Source organism: Accipiter gentilis, unplaced genomic scaffold, assembly GCF_929443795.1.
Source record: "Accipiter gentilis unplaced genomic scaffold, bAccGen1.1, whole genome shotgun sequence".
Taxonomy (NCBI): domain Eukaryota; kingdom Metazoa; phylum Chordata; class Aves; order Accipitriformes; family Accipitridae; genus Astur; species Astur gentilis.
The window spans coordinates 457360-476187 of record NW_026061141.1 but is presented as its reverse complement, the minus strand read 5'-3'; the positions used below and the strand labels follow the sequence as shown (position 1 = coordinate 476187).

The window sequence follows — 18828 nt, the reverse complement described above, 5'->3', positions numbered from 1 at the left end:
GGGAATTACAGTACTAATGGCAATCACAAAGGGAAGCGTAGAGGGAAGCGTAGAGGGAAGCATGGGCGTTTAGTGCCCATAGGTAAACTTAGCTGTTGAAGTAAGTGAAAGTGTCTGTTGGAATTAGGCATCCAAGGGCGAGTTGTAGATACCTTGAGGTAAATGTAGCTGCTGCTGGGTTAATGGAAAGGGGGTGCATTCCTTCCTCTAGTGATTGCAGAACTTTGAAATTGGAGCTGTAGGTAGAGAACCGTGAAATGGGCTCGGGCGTGGTGCGGCGCCGAAATGGGCTCGGGCGCATGTGTTACTTTTCTTAAAGGGGCTGAGGTACTGTGTAACTCTGAAATGGGCTTGATGAGTGGATAACATGTGTGTAATATGTGAGGGTTTTTTTTATTCTGTTGTCCTTCTCTTTCCCTGACCCTTTGTGGTGCTCTCTACTCTTTTCATTCATGTCTTCTCTCTCTCCATCCTCCTGTGCTTTTCATAGTCTCTCTCTATCTCTTGTCATTATTATCATCTGACGCTCTGTGTTACTTTCTGTCCCATCGTATCATGTTGTATGTTTCTCCTGCTTTTTTCTTCATCTGTCCAGATCCCTGTCCCTTGTTTCTTCTATTGCTGTCCCTCTGCCTTGCTTCCTCTTGCCATCTTTTCTGTATTTCTCTCTGTTCCCTTCCCTCTTCCATCCTTTCTAACTGTATCCCCCTCTCCAGCTAGCTGTCCCTTCTCTTTTCTCTCTTCCTCCATGTCTCTCTCACAGCCTATCAATGACAGTTGTTTTTTCCTCCAGTGCTGTCCTGCTCTGTCCCTTGTTTCTCACTCTCGTTCTGTCATGCTCCCTGTGTCTTTTTGGAACTCCTCCATCTCTGTCCTGTAGCCTATCACTATTTTTTTCTTCTGCCATCCCTTTGTCCTTCTTCCAGTCTTTGTGTCTCTCTCCCTTTGTTCTCCCTCCCTTCTTTTTTTGCCTTTCTTGCTACATCTCTGTTCTGTACCACAAAAGCACGGAGGGTGTTTAGTAACAGAGAAGAAGGATATAGGCAAGGACAAAGGAAATTAATGGCTGTTATTCGGGAAGAAAGGGGAAGAGGGCCTAGACGAGACTTGCCCCGACTGGGCAAGGATCAATGCGCTTTGTGTAAGAAATTCAGTCATTGGTAGAGGGAATGCCCAGGGAACAAGGAGCATCAGAGGGCTCAAACAGGAAGAACAGTAGCCTCTGTGAAGGGAGACTGACGAGAACCTGGGGAATCTACCCTAGCGGATCCACTGGTTATAATTAAGCTAGGGAAAACAGAACAAGAGGTAGAATTTTTGGTAGATACAGGAGCAACATACTCGGTTTTGAATCAGGCTTTGATGCCCCGGGGAATGATTATGTCACGGTGAAAGGAGCGACTGGCCAAAGTGAAAAGGCATAGTTTTGTAAACCTTTAGAATATAAATTAGGAAAACAGTGGGGCATTCATAAATTTTTATATATGCCGAACTCCCCAAAGGCCCTTTTGGGAAGGGACTTGTTGGAACCATTGGGAGCAAAAATTGTATTCAAGAAGGGAGAAATTACTCTGGAGGTAAAAGATCAGCAAAATATTCAAATATTGAGCCTAACCTTAACCAGTCTCCCCCTAGAAGGAATCATTAATGAGGACATCTTAAAGCAAGTGTACCCGGGGGTATGGGCTACCGATGCACCTGGAAGAGCGAAAAGTGCTCCACCTGTTGAAGTTAGGATCAAGGAAGGCCAAAAGCTGGTAAGAATTAAACAATATCCCCTAAAGAAGAAAGACAGAGAAGGAATCCGGCCGGTGATAGAAAAATTTTTGCAGTTGGGACTATTAAAAGAGTGTGAGTCTGAATTCAATCCCCCTATATTACCTGTTCGGAAGCCCGATGGGTCATATTGGGTGGTCCAAGACTTATGGGCGGTGAATAAGATAACTGAAGATCTTTACCCGGTAGCGGCGAACCCATAGACCCTGTTAACCGTACTAACACCTGAATTGACTTGGTTTAGTGTTTTAGATTTGAAGGATGCTTTCGTTTGCCTCCCTCTCCATGAAGCCAGGCAAAACTTACTCACATTTGAATGGGAAAAGCCCAAGAGCGGTCGAAAGACCCAGCTCACTTGGACGGCCTTGCCACAAGGGTTTAAGAATAGGCCTACCGTTTTTGGCAATCGGTTTGCGAAAGACTTGGAATCCTGGGAAACCCCGTCTGAGGAGGGGAAGCTGTTGCAGTATGTGGATGATATCCCGATCGCCACCAAAACAGAGAAAGATTGTACGACGTGGGCGGCGAGTCTGTTGAATTTCCTGGGACTTCAGGGGTACTGGGTATCCAAGCAAAAGGCACAGGTAATGCAAGGCAAAGTGAATTATTTGGGCTATGAAATTAGTGCGGGACAAAGACCTTTGGGACAGGCCTGTAAAGAGGCAATATGTCAAACTGGGAGACCTCAGACAGTAGAAGAGTTATGGACTTTTCTGGGAATGACAGGGTGGTGCCGATTGTGGATCTATAATTACGGATTGCTTGTTAAACCACTGTATGCGTTGACAGCCACTAAGCAGAAACACCTTGAGTGGAATAAGGAGACCGAACGAGCCTTTGAGCTACCGAAAAAGGCTTTGATGTCGGCCCTGGCCTTAGGACTCCCAGATGCGAGTAAGCTGTTTCTTCTTTACTCCCATGAGAAGCAGGGCATTGCTCTGGGAATATTAGCACAAAACCTGGGCCCGTATCGATGGGCAGTTGCCTACCTCTCTAAGCAGTTAGGCACGACTGCAAAAGGTTGGCCTGGATGCCTGCGGGCGGTTGCGGCTGTGATACTAAATACACAGGAAGCCCGAAAGTTTACTCTGGGCCAGAAGATGACTGTTCTGGTGTCTCACGCAGTATCAGCAGTACCGGAAGCAAAAGGCGGACACTGGCTCTCTCCACAAAGATTCCTGAGATATCAAGCTATATTGGTAGCGCGGGATGACGTGGAGATTGTAGTCGCTAACATTGTCAACCCAGCTTCTTTTCTCAGCAGGAACACAGGAGAACCGGTACATCGTGACCGTTTGGAAACCATCGAAGCAACGTACGCCAGTTGCCCAGACGTGAAAGACGGCCCCATGGAAAACGGGGAAACTCGCTTCACAGATGGAAGCAGTTACGTCCTAAACAGTAATCGACACGCGGGATACGCCGTCACTGCCAGCCAAGAGGTAATAGAATCGGGGGCTTTGCCCAGGAACACCTCCGCACAGAAGGCAGAAATAATTGCTCTAACCCGCGCCCTGGAATTGGCCCAGGGCAAAGTTGTGAACATTTATACAGACTCAAAATATGCCTTTGGAGTTGTACACGCACGTGGAGCAATTTGGAAGGAGAGAGGACTAGTGAGTTCTCAAGGGAAAAATATCAAACACGCAGAAGAAATTCTGAAGTTACTGGAAGCTGTCCAGCTCCCTAAGAAAGTAGCAATTATGCATATTAAGGCACACCAGAAAGCGAGCTCAGATTTGGAAAAAGGGAACGAGCTGGCGGACAGAGAGGCAAAACAAGTGGCCAAAACACAGGTAAAAACAGAAGGGGCCTTAATTCCTGATAGGTGGATTTCCCTAGAAGGTAAGCCAGAATACACTAAGGAAGATCAAAAGCTCATTACAGGTTTAGAAGGGTCATATAATGAAGAGGGGTGGGCTCATACCCCACAGGGAAAGCTAATCGTTCCCTCTTGCTTATTATGGCATTTGATAAGGGAGGAACATAGGAAAAGACATGGGGGAACAGAAGCCCTGTATAATCATCTGATAGGAGAAATTGTGGCTAGGAATTTATACGCCACGGTGAGGCAGTGTGATCGCACAACAGTGTGATCTTTGCCTCCAGACTAATCCTAAGAGCACCTCCAAGCTGGAAATGGGCCAGACTGGAAAAGGCAATGGGCCTGGACAACAATGGCAAATTGCTAATGTTTATTCATTACTAAAACACACCCACTTGTGATTTGCAGCTATGCATGTTCCGTAGCTTTCTCATGGGAACTTCTTCAAAAGTTACTTATGAAGTTATGCCAAGGTCACACTGTCCCTGTTTTTCTCCTGATATCAGCAAAGCCAGCTATTTTCGGCCAAGGCCTAGTCTTGCTGCTCAAACTGACATTCTTTCACACAGAACTCTGCTCGCGCAGCTTTTCTATAGACCCATGTCCTTTTTCATGAAGCCAATTCCCAACAATTCCCCCTTTTTCTTTTTGTGCGAGTAGAGCTTGGTGTGTCAGCTTTGAGACTCCTTTTATCATGCACCCATACGGAATTCTAACTATTACACAGATTAATATCAATATACCCAACCATCATAAGGCTTCCTTAATCAATGACATTACCCATAGTGTTATCCCGCCGAATATTGACTGTAACACTCCATCAAACCAACTAGTTTCTTGCTGGATCTTTGTGTATGTTTCTTCAGCCAATCTATTTGTTTGTATATAGATTGAGGTAAAATTTTAACACCTGCTGTATTGCCCTTTGCAAAGATCTGTGAACACAATTAATTAAACACAGTAAAAACAACATTATACCTAATAAAATACATAAGCACACAAAAAGAGGTTTGATTAATAGCTTTAGCTAGTGACACCCAAACATTCTTACTGTCCCATGGTGTTAACCGATGTGGATCAATCACCGGTGTCACTGTCATGCTGCTTACTACAGTCAGTGTGTTCCATATCAATCTCAGCATAAGGTTTCAAATTTATGGGTAAATCAGGAACGTATCTGCCAGACATGGATGATGTGATTTTTTTGTCCAATTGCTGTCAAGGCTTGCCGTCCCGGTGCACTTAGTTGTCTTGTAGAAGTTAAGCTATCGCTGCCCCTCAATAAATCCAGCAGCGGCTGTAAGTCTGTATTTGTAATACCACAACAAGGTTGAATCCACTGTAGGTCTCCGTTTAAATCTTTCTCCCTATTTTTGTTTTTGAGCAATCCAGGCTTGCTTAATAACTTGGGATGCCATTTTCCTTAATAAGCTGAACAAGGTAAAACTGTTACAATAGCTAAAATCACAGTAACTACAATAATGCCCATAATTCTTTGAGCCAACCCGTTACCCCTAATGACCCAGACCATGAGGAAAATGAACCATCTATACATTCTTGTGCCATCTTGCTCCACGAACTCAGCCCAGCAATCGGTAGGTGCCAGCTTTCCGTGGGCGTCCCCACAGAGGCAACGATGGCCTCACCGTACACCAGCCCGATGCTCTTCGGAAAATCCCAGTATTTATACATTTGCAGAGGAACGGGTTTTAGCACACGTGGCCAGCGGGTGCCAAAAGTCCGCCTCGGTTGCAATCTATGACGCATGCGCTCGCTGGCCAGGCGCGCTGCACGAGTCATAGCCATCTTGTCTATTGGTTCATGGGCTTTACGATACAGTTGCGATGCACAGAGAATCTTGACCTGTTATGTTAGCCAAGGTGACCTATACATTAGTTTTTGGCTGAGGTAGTATTCATATTGCCACATCATCTATGATGCTCCAGATGATGATGGTCATGCAAATCGAACAGGAGTCCATCGTGGGCCTGTATCTGTGGAAACACAATCAACCTCGTTCCCAGGTTATTAATGGAAATAGACCTTACCCCTAATTTTGGCTTTAACTAACTTTTACCCCACACTGTCTTCCCGTAATCACACTATGTTTAATCAAATTATGCTTTACACACTTTTTACCTAAAGCAGGTTCTATATACAATAAGGCACGCTGTTCTGAAAACCTCTCTGAAGGACTCCGTGTCCACTAGTAATACTCTATTAGTTAGAATCTGTCAGATCAGTGGCTCCAGCACCCGCCGGTGCCGTGCCAGTCGCCATTGGAACAATTCCGGGTCCAGCATCAGTGCGAAGCCATGGCTTGTCCCACTTAGCCAGGATCTCCCAGTAAGTTTTACTTCTGCTGATCTGCACCATTTCCTGGATTCTGGGTCCTTATACATTACCATGATTCCTGTACTTTGTTGCGTCCTTTCTGCCTGTAAAAGAACATGATGCACTACCATTGGTGGGTCTTTGTGATCACCTGTCAATCTAAGATAATTTAGCACAAATAAGGCTTTGGCCAATCGTTCCTCTGGGAGTAAGCCCTGGGTTCCCCCCTTTTGTTTTTGCAGCATGTTCTTTTAGGGTTTGGTTGGCCCATTCGACAATAGCCTGTCCTGTGGGAAGATGTGGAATACCGGTACCGTGGTGAATTCCCCACAAATTACAAAATCGAGCAAATCGTGTAGAACCATAGGCTGGGCCGTTGTCCATCTTAATTTCTTGAGGCACACCCAGTACTGCAAAAGAAGCGTGAAGATGTCATTCAATATGTAAGGCCTTTTCTCCAGTTCGTGCCGTGGCCCACATGGCAGCAGGATAGGTATCAATACACACATGCACAGAACGCTTTGCACCAAACCACATGACATGGGTGAAATCCATTTGCCACAACTGCAATGGCAAAAGACCTTGTCGGTTAACCCCACAGCCCAAGCCGAGCCCTTCCTTTTGACAATCAGGGCATGCTTTAACGATACCTTGGGCATCAGTAAGTGGTAAGTCAAATTGCTTTGCTAACATCCTAGCGGGTTGGTGCAAGAACGCATGCGATTGCCGTGCTTTGTTGAAAACGATTCCCTGGAGGAGGCTCCCGTGGCGCTGCAACCAATTGGTCAACTCTGTCATTTCCCGTTTCTCATCTGCACAGTGTTCTCATACCCAAGAGTTCTACCAGAGGGGTCATATTGCCATTAGTGATACCGCAAAGATTCCGCACCCACTGGATATCTCCCACAAGCTTCTGGACATGATGTAACATTGAAATTTCTCATGTTATTTGAACCTTCTGAGGTTTAACATTTGCTAGCATTTATGTGCCACCCCAAATACTTCCAAGGTGCTGCCTTTTGCACCTTTTCAGGAGTGATTATTACTCCGCGATGGCTTAAGATGTCCTGCAATTGAGTTAAAATCTCATCCTGTGGCAAGTTACTGAGGTAACTGCTTTCTTACAGGCTCTGATGCCCAGGCCACATACACCTGACGCATCGTGGGGGAATTGCGCATTCATTGCGGTAACACGACCCAATGGTATCTCTTATAGGGTTCTGCCTTGTTAATCGATGGTACCGAAAAGGCGAACCGTTCAGCGCCATCTGGGTGCAATCTTTTAGATTTATAATTAACAAATCCCATTCTTCTGGAAGCATAACTGGAGATGGCAAACCTGGCTGCAGGGCTCCCATACTGTGCATCACCACATTCACAGCTCTGAGATCATGTAACAGTCTCCGCTTCCCACTTTTCTTGGGAATGGTAAATATTGATGTATTCCATGGACTAGTAGAAGGAACAACTTGTCCCGCTCTCAACTGGTCCTCAACTAACCCTTGTATTTTTAGTAGCCTTTCAGAATTTAGCAGCTACTGATCAATCCAAACAGGTTCATCTGTTTTCCAGTTAATTTTCAGAATCGGCTACCCCTCAGTGACCGCTCCTAAAAAGGATGCGTCACTAACATTGCCCTCATTTGGCTCAATAAATCATGGCCTACGAGGCCAAACAATTCAGTTGGGGTAGTCATGACATACGGACACGTCGTAATGTGTTCACCATCGGGGAACACAAATGTAATTGGTAGCTGACTTACTAAGGTGGCTTGTGTGCCCCCTATCCCTGCAATACCAAAGTTTGGATTGATCGATGGCCATGATGGAGGCCAAATGCATTGTGAAATAATCATAACATCAGCACCTGTATTGATTGTCATCGGTTTCTTGACAACAACTCCATCGGGCCCTTCCAATTGCACTACCTTTTCTGGTTTACCTCTTGTTGTGTCCATGGCAAAGTATACCTGCGGTTTCCCTGGGGAGCCGAATCCACCATCTCCACGTTGTACTTCAGCTGGGTTCGGAACACACGACCTGAATGGAACTAATTGTGCTATTCTGGTACCTTTAGGAATAGAAACAGGAGGGATTAAAACATGAATCATAATTTTCACAGTCCCACAATAATCTGCATCAATAAGCCCTGGGAGCACCAGAATTCCTTCTAGAGCTGTTGAAGATTGCCCCATTAAAAATGCACTAAGTCCAAACCCCAATGGTCCCTTTATGTTGACTGCGGTTTCCACATCCACTCTGGATCTTCCTGCGGTGGCGGATCTGGTGGTTGCGAGGCTGCCTGAGGGCTGGCAGCTCAAGCCCCTTGCATTCGTGTCGTCGCGCGAGGGGCCTTCGCAGTCGGTGTAAAGTTTCCCTTCTTCCTGTATTCTTGGTGGTATGGTTATCTTTCTTACACTTGTTGCAGCACTTAGTGTTAACAGTACCTGTACATTTGCTCCTAATGTGTCCACGTTTGCCACAGTTAGAACACTTGACCAAGGGCGTCTTACTGGCCTTGTGTTTCTTTGTAGCTCCTTGGAGAGCTGTGGCAGCATAGGCTACTTTCTGTGAGTCCACTGATCGATCCGTGTATTCTATCATATCAACGATGTCTGCATTTTTTGGCAAATTACACAATGCTTTGCGTGTCTTTTCAGTAGCATTTTCAAAAGCGAGTATTTTGAACATGTTTTCTTTCATGCCCTCGTTCATGTCAGGGTGGTCATAAATTGTATTCTCCTGTTTCACCTGGGTAAAAGCATGGCTGTACATATTGTCTGGTACGGTAAGAAAAGCTTGATACGCCAAGATCTGTGATAGATGATGAACCTCAGTGACACATTGTAACTGAGCGTTCCCTGATGCGAAGGGTCCAGCACCCATCGGCATCTGCATGGTTACTCCCCATAGGGGATCTGTTTGTTGTCGTGATGTTGCTTGTTCCCTATCACAGAGCTTCTCCCACTGCCAGAAAAACACTAACATTCGGGCGGGTGTCAAAATCAACTGTGCTAGCTGTTTAATATCTTGAGGTATCAGCGTATCAGCAGAAAAAATGAATTGCAGTATTTGGTGAGTTAACGCAGATTTGATTCCGTACTGACTCACAGCATTCCTTAATTTCTCAATGACCTTCCAGTCAAACACCTCCCATTTTTTCTGTCCATTTGATGCAATAACTGGGAATGCTTAGAGCATAGTCCCTTCTATAATGGCATCTGTTATTACACCCCTCCAATGTCTCTGCCTTTCTTCTGCAGCGGCTATTACAGGCGGCTCCGCGTCTGTCATGGGTGCGGTTGGTTTCCCCGTCTCTTTTCCCCATTTCCTTTAACAATTCTAACATTGTCTCTTTTTGTTCTATTATTAGAGTAGCCAAGTCCTTGTTTGCATTATTTGAATCAGGGTGTATGCTAGGTATAATTTGTTCATGTTGAACGGTGGTATCTGAGGGCTGGTTTTTCGTAGGCAGATTTTTACTCACTCCCTGATTCTGTAGGGTTTCCTTTAATCGTACGGTTAGGGAGGCTTGGGAACTGTCGGATGGCTGATTAATATCGGCAGTCCCAGGGAGTGGAGCAGAAGTCAAGGGCACGAGAGTAGGCGAACAAGCTCCAAAAAGTCTCTCTCGCTGCATTATGTTTTTCTCCCCGCTTTTCCCTTTCGCTTGCGGTTGGAGAGAGAGAGCAGCAAAAGCAGACGCAGACGCTTTACGATCTGCTTTCATTTCTTACAGAGTTGTCTTAATCAATTTCCATAAAGTTACAAGATCTTTAACTTCTTTAGACCCGTCACTAATTTCATCCCATAGGGAGGTTCCAATAGCATTCCAGGTACTAAGCTCAAAAGCTGTACCCACACTAATTGAAAGGTTTCTGTCCTTGCTTCATTAGTTTTTTAGCTGATTTATCATCATCAGTTACCATATCCCATAATACGTCTCCTAATCTACGCCATTCACTCTCCTTAAATAATAAATCCGGATTCTTAAAGCATCCCTTAACGCGACCAACCCCGAAATTTGCTTAATGCAGTTTACTCCCCGCTTTTCTAAAAAGCACTGTAATAATTTTAGGGCTACCTCTTGATCCATTGCCGGCCAGCTTCTTGATACTCCTGGGTGCTACCTTGATTAAGGCACCTCGGTTAAAAAGTCTTTGCAGCCTTTTTCCAGTAGCCCTCACTGACGGCGAACCCCTTTTGGATGGTCCAGGCACGAGAGTTAACACACCAACCAAGACGATCAGCGTTCGGTTAATCTTTTGCCCCCCAGTCGCTGCTACCGGTGCTTCTCAGTGTCCGTCGCTCCAATTCCCCTTTCTTCGGTCCCCGTTCAGGCACCATTTGTTGGAGCGGCGGAGGAATGCACATAAGTCGACCCAATATGAGTGATAGAAGTGATTCAACTTTATTTGCACGGATAGCTCATATTTATACAGTTTGCGATAATTATGCCTACTAGTCCTAATATGATTGGTACATTGCTAATGTTTATTCATTACTAAAACACACCCACTTGTGGTTGGCAGCTACGCGTGTTCAGTAACTTTCTCATGAGAACTTCTTCAAAAGTTACTTGTGAAGTTATGCCAAGGTCATACCGTCCCTGTCTTTCTCCTGATAACAGCGAGACCAGCTGTTGTTTTTCTCCCAATATCAGTAAAGCCAGCTATTTTCAGCCAAGGCCTAGTCTTGTTGCTCAAACTGACATTCTTTCACACAGAATTCTGCTCTGTGTGAACTTTTCCACAGGCCCATGTCCTTTTTCAGCAAGCCACTTCCCAACAAAAGGTATTCCTAGAAAAAGTTTCCCGTTTATAAAGCAGGAGTTTGTTGGGGCTGAATTACAGTTCCTTTGTAACTGAATTGGGTCAATATTCCGAAAAAGGGGAATATGTTTATTTTTGAAACAGGTCAATACTGCATGTGTTGTGCTGGCAAGGAGGAGGCTTCTTAAATGTAGAACTTGTTAAATTTAAAAGCACACCTCCACTCTCCATAGTATTGCTTCTATGTTAATTCAGGGTTAAGATATTCGTTCACTTCAGTTTCTGTGAATCTGTTAGGGCAGCGTGCTCTAAGGTGATGGGAGGGAGCAGGGGGAAGAAGGGGAGGAGGAAAAGCAAAATATCTGGAACCTGCTCTTCCATGACTCCTGCAAACTGTAATGTTATTTTTTTTTCCCAAGCCTGAAAACTGTACTTGGCAGTGGGATTGTGGCTATCTTGTTAATATTCTTCCTTCCTTTCTTGTTTTGGCCTCTCCAGGAAGCGATTCGAGTAATCCTTGGAAATCTTGATGATTTACATGCATTTTCTACAGACCACTATCTTTCTGTGTACCCTTTCTTTCCTACTTGTAAAAGAAAAGGTCCAATGACTTGTATCTGTTGGGCATTGCTTAATTTGACATTCCTGCCTAGTAGTGCGCAGATCTTTAGCTGGAGTACGACTCCTCTGAGCTTCGCAGTTTTACATTAGCTGAAGATCCTCCTCAGTTGTTGCCTTCACCAGAGAACTGATGTATGTAAAAAGAATGTTTTGCAGTGTTTTCAGATGGCCACCCCTGCGTTCCAAATCTGATTTAGCCAGAGAAAACGAACGTGCATATATAAAGTCCCAGGAAGCCCACGTAATGCGATTGCAAGGAAAGCTAGTGCGTTGTTTCAAAAGGTTAATAAAATGTAAAGCGCAGCAGCGTTGGCCGTCTAGTAGACAAGACCGCAGTAGTTTTCTTGTAAGGTACATTAGGATTAAGTATTGTAGTTGCTGTAGTGTAAAGGGTTACGGAGAAGTTACTCTCCTGAGGCTGTTGTTGCAGAGAAAAGTAAGTTAGTGGAAGGAGAAGCCTTTTCAGTCCTAAGGTGCGTCAGTTTGTGAATCGGATCAGGCCCTTCGGCATCATCTCCTCCCGTGATTCCGAGTGCCCAGGAGTAATGAACACCCGCGTGTTTCCGCCTCCAAGGCATCCCCTTCCAGTCTCGGCAGACTGCGTTATTGCCACCCCTGGTCCTAGCAGGCAAGAACGAGATCATCCTCTTTCTCTGTCAGAAGCTGGTAGGTATGAGAGCAACTTATTCCTGTTGCTGCCAGGAAGAGAAAGTAGCCCAGAGCATCGTCAGACAGGAGGCACCCAAACAAAGGAAGCCTCGTTGTTGGTTTGCTTCGCTAAAGCGCAGCCAGTTTTGCCTGCGTGCTTGAGGAGGGTTTGATTCACGAGCTTGTATTTCTGGAACTGGGAAGTCCATCCACCTGCTCAGGCAGCACCGGGCCCTGCGGAGAACTGCAAGCTCAGAGGCCTGGCGTGATGAGTTGTCCTGCAGTCTGTGTGTCGGGCTCCTCGCTGTAGCATACCTCTTAGTTAATCGCCAGCTGTGGGAGTCCTTGAAGCCAAACTCAAACGAACAATTTCATCCCTTAAAGGAACTGACTGTGTCATCTAGGCAAATCTTGGGCTTCATCTCTGGTCCTCAGGATGCAAATGGAGTAAAAGTATTCATGTTCCCTGTTTCTTCCTGAGGTCAGAGGCACGTAAGGAGGCTGCTGCCTGGCGTCACCCATTCGTGCATGCATGAGCTCCTAGGTGTGCGAACTGCACCCCCAGGAAGGAACGTCTGTAACTGTGGCGTTTGTCATGTCAATTATCTTTTGTTCTCCCATTTTGAGGAGGACTGTGAAGTGAATGTAATGACGCTAGTCCTGTGAATCCTAGTCCTTTTCAGGTTTAAAAATAATTTTTAAAAGAATTACTTTTTAGTTAGGAAAGCTGATGAGGTTTTCTTCACAGGGTTGGGAGAGCCTGGCATGTTGTTTTTTGCGGGAAGATGTGAGGACTGAAGCCAGATGCAGTTAAGGAAACACAGTGCTATGAATGCAAGCAACTGATGGGAGAGTGTCACCTGGATGAGTGTTTCTTGTAATGTGTTACTAGCGTATGGTGTCTCCTCACATCTCATTTCTCCGCTGTGTAGTTCGATGTGTCACTTGTTCAGCTGCTGCTGCTCATTAAATATAAATCTCCATTGGCAGGAGCAGTTACAGGGTCGTGGATCTTGGACCAAGATCCTCAAAACCCCCTAGCTATGCGAGGTTTCCCTGCCGCACGTGCACTGCCTTTGTGTCCTGACGCTCTGTTTCTCCAGGAATGTCAGTATTTGCGTGGGGAGTTTCAAGGACCTGCCTGTGGACACGACGGCCCCTACACCCCTGATGTATTCTTCTGGTGCTGCATCCTCTTCTTCGCCACCTTTGCCCTGTCAAGCTTCTTGAAGACGTTTAAAACCAGCCTCTACTTTCCAACCAGAGTAAGTAGAAGGAGGTGGCCAGTGTCCATCTCCGCACTCGTTTCCCAAAATGGCTTTCCTGGAGCACTAAGCAGTATTTGCCCTGCCTTGGTCAAGCTGGGAAATGTTGGCCTTGCAGGCCAAGCTCTCCAAGAGCTTGGATGTCCCACACTCATTTCCATGAGTGCAAAATCATCATAGTGTTTCCCACCTGCCTCGTGACCTGCCCCAGATTGAAGATTTTTGGGGTTTGATTTTTTTTTTTATTTTTTTTCTTCTCCTCAGGTAGTAGGAAGTCAGGTTTCCCAAAGTTTTGGGGGTTGGGGTTTTCGGTTTGTTTTTTTTCCCCTACCTTCTGCGCATTATGTGCTCGAGTGGAAAGTAGATTCGAATGAGAAGCTTCCTTTTGAGGACTAAAGGATGCCTCAGTGCCTTGTTGCCATTGTAGCTGTGAGTGTAGCTGTAGTGGCAGACATGTGTTTTCTTATTTTTAATATTATTATTATTATCTTTAGATTTTGACTTAAACCAACCCTTGTTGGCCTAGTTAAGCTTTTTTTTATTGTCTGACCCCAGATCTCACAGGGACAAACACAGCAGCAGTATCTAAGCAAGGGATCAGGCTGCATGTGCTCAGAGGGGTGGTGGGATTTGGTTAAGCAGCCTTAATGTTGTGGATGTCTGCAACTCTTGCATCTCACCTTACGGCCCTGTTTGCCATGCCCCTCTCACCTCTGGTTTCTCGCCCCAGGTACGGTCCACAGTGAGCGACTTTGCTGTTTTCCTCACCATCGTCATCATGGTGCTCCTTGACTTTGTGGTTGGGATCCCATTGCCGAAGCTCCAGGTCCCCCATGCGTTCAAGGTAACGGGGTGTTTTGGCACGTGGGGGTGCCACAAGGTGATGCCGGGGCAGGGCAGGGCTGAGTCTGGAGGAGATGCTGGTGGTGTGACCATCTCCTCTTCCACCTCCAAGTGCCTTGCTTCCTCCTGGAAACGAGAAGATGGCCCCAAAACTAGATACCTACAGGGGAAGTATCTAGAGCTGCTTGCAAGGAGGAGACTGGCACTGCTGAAGCCCCCGGGAGAGGGGGACATGAAGCCAGGGCTGGGAGGTGCTCTGACGCAAGGAGGGAGGGGAAAATGAAAGCCAGTGGAGTGCCTGGGCTGGGAGACAATGCTGATGTGTGGGCTTTGTTGCAGCCTACCAGAGACGACCGCGGGTGGTTCATCAACCCCATAGGACCCAACCCTTGGTGGACGGTGTTGGCTGCGCTCGTCCCAGCTCTGCTCTGCACCATCTTGATATTCATGGACCATCAGATCAGTGCCGTTATTGTGAACAGGAAGGAGCACAAGCTGAAGGTAAGGGCCTGCGAGAGATGACCCCAGCCCCTTCTGGGCTGCAGGTCTGGGGGGAAGCTCTTATTCCCGATGCTTTCTGAAGGCATTGGTTTGGGACAAGGTCAGGCTGCGTGGCAGGATGCTCTCCTGGATTAACGATGAAGCAGGGAGCAAGTGACAGGGCAGTATAGATGAGCAACCTTTTGGAGGAGCAAATTAATCTTGGAGCAATAGAGAAGTGCGTTTTTGTTTTAAAATGGCAGCAGCAGCAGTTGTGGGGAATGAATTGTTTTGATGCGCTGCCAGGGATAACTCAGAGTCACACCTTCCTCGCAAGTGGCAGAATTTTCTTTGTGAGTGAAAAAAATGATTTGGTGCTTTTGGGTTGTGGGTTGGTTTTTTTTTGGAGAAGTATGTATCGCACAAGCTCTGCATATCCATTGTTTCTGAACTCCTGCCAGATTTTCATGCCAGGTGCTTGTGCAAAGTCTGCATACACCCTTGCTTGTTTCCATTTCTTGTTTTGAATTCTGAAGAAATTGACTTGTGCTCGAGCAGGGTTTGAGTCTGACTTGCGACGTTATCCTTGCTCTTGTGCTATGGGATGCTCTGTTTCTTGTTTTCCTGCCTGCAGAAAGGATGCGGGTACCACCTGGACCTTTTTGTGGTGGCCGTGATGCTCGGGGTGTGCTCTGTGATGGGGCTGCCCTGGTTTGTGGCTGCGACCGTCCTGTCCATCACCCACGTGAATAGCCTCAAAGTAGAGTCTGACTGCTCAGCTCCAGGAGAACAACCCAAGTTTCTGGGGATACGAGAGCAGAGAGTCACTGGCTTGCTGATCTTTGTGCTCATGGGCTGCTCCGTCTTCCTCGCTTCTGTGTTAAAGGTGAGAGGAAAATGCAAACCACCCAACAACCGCGAGCTTGTTGGAGGTTACAGAAAAACACTCCCCTCTCTGCAGGCCTGAGTAGTTAGTTGTGGAGCGGAGGAGGAGGAGGTGATCCCAACCCTTGGGGCTTGACCCACGGTGGGAATCAGCCTCAGTTAGGCTTTGCAGCCCTTCAGGCCCCTGTTTGGTGTGCTCGAGGTGAGCGAGCAACGCAACTGCTTGAATTTTTGGGTGTCTTTCAGGCCCACCCATGTTTATGGGTTACAGTTGAGCATATTCAGACCAGCACATCTGCTGTCTTTCAAACAGGCAGCCCTTTAGTGGCTGCAATTTGCTCCCCAAATGCCCCGGAGCAGCCGTTCCCAGGAGCTAAACACACTGAGGTCATCCCTGTGGGCTTCCTTGCACGTTCCTCCCACAAAGTAATCTCGTCTCTAGGCTAGGAGGAGGCCTGTGGCCTTTGCCTGTTGCCCCAAGAATAGGCAGAAGTGTTTCTTCTACCGCCAGAGGATGCGGCATAGGGTAGCACGGGTGAAATCACCTATTTTCCTCCAACCTTTCTGGAAAATAGGGTTATTCTGATGAGAGGTAACTCCCAAGTTCAGCCTAAAGCAGAGCCTTAGCTCACTCGTGCGCACAAAATGGCAAAAAAATGGTTAATATCTGACCTATCTCTAAGCCTGAATGGAAGCTGGAAAGCTTCAAGCAATTTTAGGCAGTGCCTGTAGAAGAGGGTGGTAATACTGAAAATGCAATACAGAAAAAGAAACGATTGCATTCTTTCTTTTTCTTTTTGTTCCCCCCCCCCCCCCCCCCCAGTTTATACCAATGCCTGTACTTTATGGCGTCTTTCTCTACATGGGTGTGTCGTCGCTCAGAGGAATTCAGGTATGGACTCTTTTACAGCGTGCAGCATGTTGGCTCCCTGGTATTTTGTCTCCGTAGCAGCAGGGAAAAAAGCAGTGGCATGGGAAAAACTTCTCGCAGAGCAAGCAATGAAACTCTTTTGTGTAAGAAAAAGATTGGTGGAGGCACAGGAGGTAGATAGGGCTGGGAGGACCAGGCAAGTTCAGCGCTCTCTGTTGCAGGGTTTAGGGCAGGTCAGTGTTTGGTTACGTGAAAGCGGGGGAATTTGGTGCAAAGGGAAGGCAGTTTCTACCACTGGTGGAAATCCTCGCGGGGGGATTCAGTGGGCCGAGAAATGCTAATAATGGAATGGCATTGGAATAGTTGCCGTTTGGTGGGCAGCTCTCAGGGGCAAGCCGGTTGCTAGATGGAGCGAAGGGAAAATGGGTGCTGCTCCCAGGAGGAATGCAGTGGGATCCAGGATTTCTGACGGCAAGCGAGATGCTGCAAAGTGCCTCCACGTCTCGAGAGGGCCAGCAACTTGCCGCAGTCCCAAGGTGGCAACCTTTCCCTTTTATTTCGCAGTTCTTTGATCGCTTGAAGCTGTTTTGGATGCTGGCGAAACACCAGCCGGATTTCATCTACCTGAGGCACGTGCCCTTGCGAAAGGTGCATTTCTTCACGGCGATCCAGCTGACCTGCCTCGTCCTGCTCTGGACCATCAAGGTGTCCCGTGCCGCCATCATCTTTCCCATGATGGTAAGAGCTGCCGCCACTCGGCAGCGGGGTGTTTGCAGCGTTGGAGTGAGAGGTGGCATCGTCTCTGAGCTCACCGCATCTTCCCTCTTATTCGTGAAGGTTTTGGCTCTTGTCTTTGTCCGGAAAGCGATGGATTTCTGCTTCTCAAAGCGAGAGCTCAGCTCTCTGGATGACCTTATGCCAGAAAGGAAGAAGAAGTTGGACGATGCCAGAAATGAAGCCGGAGAAGAAGAAGAGGTAAGGCTTGCTGTGTCCTCGGGGCTGGACATCTCCGTGTGTCTGTGAGATTGCCTGTTTCTCTTACAGCTTGTCTGGAAACGTTGGGGGAAGATCAGCACTCAATTGAAATAGATCCCAATAGCCTGTAACTTTTGTAACCTTTGTTTCCTCAAGTAGCAGTGAGCTGAACGTTTGAATACAGGTGTAATTTTTAAAACGAGTCGTTTTTCACAAAGGTCATTATCATTATGATGATTATTATTAGATGCTGCTGCGGCTGCTGCTGCTGGCAAGACTTGCTCATAATCGTGTTTTGAACACACAATCCCCCTGCCCCGAAATCTTTGGAGTGAACGGTTTCTCCCCTGCTGCACTAATACCTATAGCTGCCAAGGGGCAGAAGCGGAGGGCAGACTGCTAAGTTTGTGCTGGGCATTCAGCTTATCTCCACTTTGATCAAAGACAGAGAACGTGATTTGTCCCTTTTTTACATCAGGAGTCCAGGAGGGCCATGGAAGCTGCTGCTGCTGCAAGTTCAGTTCAGCTGAACGTGGGGAAGACCAGTGACGTGGATATCCCAAAGCAAAGCAGTGACGGGTAAAGCCCCACCAAGCGCCAGGAACCCCGGCAAGATTAGCTTGAAGGTGTTTGGCAGAGTTTTCTCCACTTGCCTCTTTGTGGGGCATCCCACAGAAACCAGCAGGCAGCTTGGTGGGAAAATCGAATTCGGGGGCAAGGCTGCAGGAGGCAATTGCAGGGCTCTGACCCCAAGCAGAGTGGCTGCAGCACTCATGTTTGACCCCCAAAGCTTGCCTCATCAGTGCCTTTACGGTAGCTGGAGATCCTCATACTTACACATGAGGAGTTGCAGGCGTGATCTGTACCAGCAGTGGCTTAGGAACCCGGACCGGGGCTAAGCCCCAGCAAGAGCCTTTGCACAGAGCTGTTGCTCTGCAGCTCCCCGGCTTGCCTCCCAAAACTCCTCATCCAGCAAAACCTCCCACACTTATGCGGAGCTTTGATTCTCGGGGCTCCGCTGTTCCTCTTGCTGATGCTAATGCCCTTGGTGGCATCAGTTCCCATAATCACGGATTGCTATGTAAAATATTTATTGCAGGACTGATCCTTCTGAGATTGTTATCCTGGATGAAATGTCACAAACGACCATATGGAAGGCTCTCACTTTGAAGACAGAAACCCTTTGAATCCAGGGAGGAAAAAGGTAAAGGATTGCATGTGAACGTGACCGTGCTCCTCTGCAAGCGACGGCGCACACCTACGCTTTTCCCACGCTTTGGCCGGCAAGGCTGAGCAAACGGCCTGTCCCTGGGAACAGGCAGGGAGGACCGTGGCATGCAAACCAGCTCCTCTCTGCTGGGGTGGTCCCCCAAACAGGGCTGAATCAGCAGCAGCTGGCAGGTCTTCCACTGATGATGCTCTCCCTCTTTTTCTCTTCCCTTCGCCTTTCCCCACTCCCGCTTTTCACGTTTAGGAATCTTGACTTTGAAGGAGAGGAGTGAGAGCGTGACTCGGGGATGTGCCAACGCAGACA

At 47.2% G+C, this 18828-nt stretch overlaps 2 protein-coding genes across 3 annotated transcripts in view; both read left to right on the top strand.

Moving 5' to 3' along the window:
• The window catches only part of LOC126037492 (electroneutral sodium bicarbonate exchanger 1-like), a 116428-nt gene that overhangs the window by 1493 nt on the left and 96107 nt on the right, over positions 1-18828 (top strand). The gene's annotated exons all lie outside the window — the stretch shown is intronic.
• LOC126037487 (electroneutral sodium bicarbonate exchanger 1-like) overlaps positions 2267-18828 on the top strand; it is a 116999-nt gene continuing 100437 nt past the window's right edge. The window contains exons 1-7 of the mRNA XM_049797819.1: positions 2267-2360; positions 2566-3218; positions 13079-13240; positions 13971-14084; positions 14423-14584; positions 15198-15449; positions 16272-16340. Coding sequence (XP_049653776.1) covers positions 2637-3218; positions 13079-13240; positions 13971-14084; positions 14423-14584; positions 15198-15449; positions 16272-16340 — 1341 coding nt within the window. The 5' untranslated portion in view covers positions 2267-2360; positions 2566-2636. The remainder of the gene's footprint in view (positions 2361-2565; positions 3219-13078; positions 13241-13970; positions 14085-14422; positions 14585-15197; positions 15450-16271; positions 16341-18828) is intronic.